Consider the following 1,526-nt stretch of genomic DNA (forward strand, 5'->3'; position numbering starts at 1 on the left):
TGCCCCCCTCCCCCGGTCCACTCGCTGTACCACCAGCAGCACGTCCCCCATGCAGGGTCCACTCCTGTCCTGAAGGCCCCGAGGGTGGACGGTGCCCGGAGTCAGCGGCCTTGCTGGTTCCCACTCAGGGGCTGATCCCAGGGACGCCCCCTCCCTGAGAGCAGAGCAAGCCCCACGAGGGCAGTACCTGTGGCCCGCTGGCTCCTTGAGCCGTCGACCAGAAGGGTCCCCCGGAGCCTTCCATGTCATCCTGCAGAGATCACAGGAGGGCCGCTTAGGCTGGTGTCTCTTATGGGAAGAGACCCCTTCTCGAGCCAGGGATTGGCGTGGACTCAGCCGTAGCTGAGCGGGACGGGCTCCAAGGGCCGAGGTCACCTGGAAGCAGGCATCCTTGGCCCAAGGATAAGAAGCAGGGACCCTGCTGGGCCCGGGCAGCCCTCCTGAGTGTAGGTTATTGTGGCTGGAGCACGTGTTGGGGGCCTGGCTGTCTGACAGTGTCTGGTTTCTGCTTTTGTCCCGGGGAGCGGCCTTCGCCCAGCACGCAGCAGACACGGTCCTGAGCAGTGACCGCTTGAGGAAATGGGCAGCTGCTCCTTCCCACGGCCCACGGTTCCACCAAGTGGCACTGTCCAGGCGCCGACACGGTCGGGAGTCAGGCAGGGCTGTGAGTACCGAGTTCAGTGAGCTTGTGGCTCGGACGGGAGCTCGGACGCGGGCTCCACCGTGGGGCTGGGGAGACCGCCAGTCAGTGTGGGGTGCCCAGAGCTGGCCGGGGAGACGGCAGCAACTGGTACTTACAAACCCCGCAGCAAGTCCTGGTCCTGGTGGCCCGGGGGGTCCGGGGGGCCCTGGTGGTCCAGCTGGTCCGGGGGCTCCTGCCAAGCCGATCTCCCCAGGAGCACCAGCGGGGCCGGGGTCACCCTTGCTTCCCTGCACAGGAGGGGAGAGAGGATGTCCCCACTTCTGGCTAAGCCCTGAGAAGCCACCGCATCCCCCGTGCACCCACTTTCCTCGTATGCTTTTTAACAAATCTGCAAAGCCAGCGAGAGAAACGACGTGGCACAAAGCAAACCCAACAGCCGCTGTTCTGACTCTCGGAGATGCTTGTAGCCACTTTAAAAACAAAACGACGAAGGGGACCAGAAGGACGGACGAGGAGACCTCTGGCTCTCTACTAGAAGCCATTATTCTCCGCGGGCACAGCGACTCTCTCCCGTACCCCCTGCCAATCTGGGCGTGGCTGTACCACCGCGGGTTCTCCCACGTCACGTGAGCGACCCACGGGTGGTACAGCGCGAGGCGGAAGGAGCCGACAGCCCCGAATCACAGCAATGAAAGAGAGCCACATCCCTGACCCGAGTACCTGCCCAGGGCTGTTAGCCAAGCAAGAAATACATTATTCTGCTGAGTCAGGAAAATAAAATAAAAATAAAAACAAAACAATGTTGGGAGACCCCCAGAGCACGCGCTTGAGACGTTCCTTCCAGGTCTGCAAGGTGTGTGCAGAGCACATTGCTGGGGGCGGG

The 1,526-nt window shown here is 62.5% G+C and overlaps 1 protein-coding gene across 3 annotated transcripts in view; it reads right to left on the reverse strand.

Annotated features, from left to right (window-relative positions):
* Window positions 1-1,526, reverse strand: part of LOC103680736 (collagen alpha-1(XVIII) chain) — a 97,976-nt gene that overhangs the window by 21,206 nt on the left and 75,244 nt on the right. For all 3 annotated transcript variants that reach the window (XM_040621793.1, XM_040621794.1, XM_040621795.1), the window contains 2 exons: window positions 799-930; window positions 188-250 (listed from right to left, as the gene is read on the reverse strand). In XM_040621793.1, the coding sequence (XP_040477727.1) occupies window positions 188-250; window positions 799-930 (195 nt within the window). The remainder of the gene's footprint in view (window positions 1-187; window positions 251-798; window positions 931-1,526) is intronic.

Source organism: Ursus maritimus, unplaced genomic scaffold (assembly GCF_017311325.1).
Source record: "Ursus maritimus isolate PB19 unplaced genomic scaffold, ASM1731132v1 scaffold_4, whole genome shotgun sequence".
Lineage (NCBI taxonomy): Eukaryota > Metazoa > Chordata > Mammalia > Carnivora > Ursidae > Ursus > Ursus maritimus.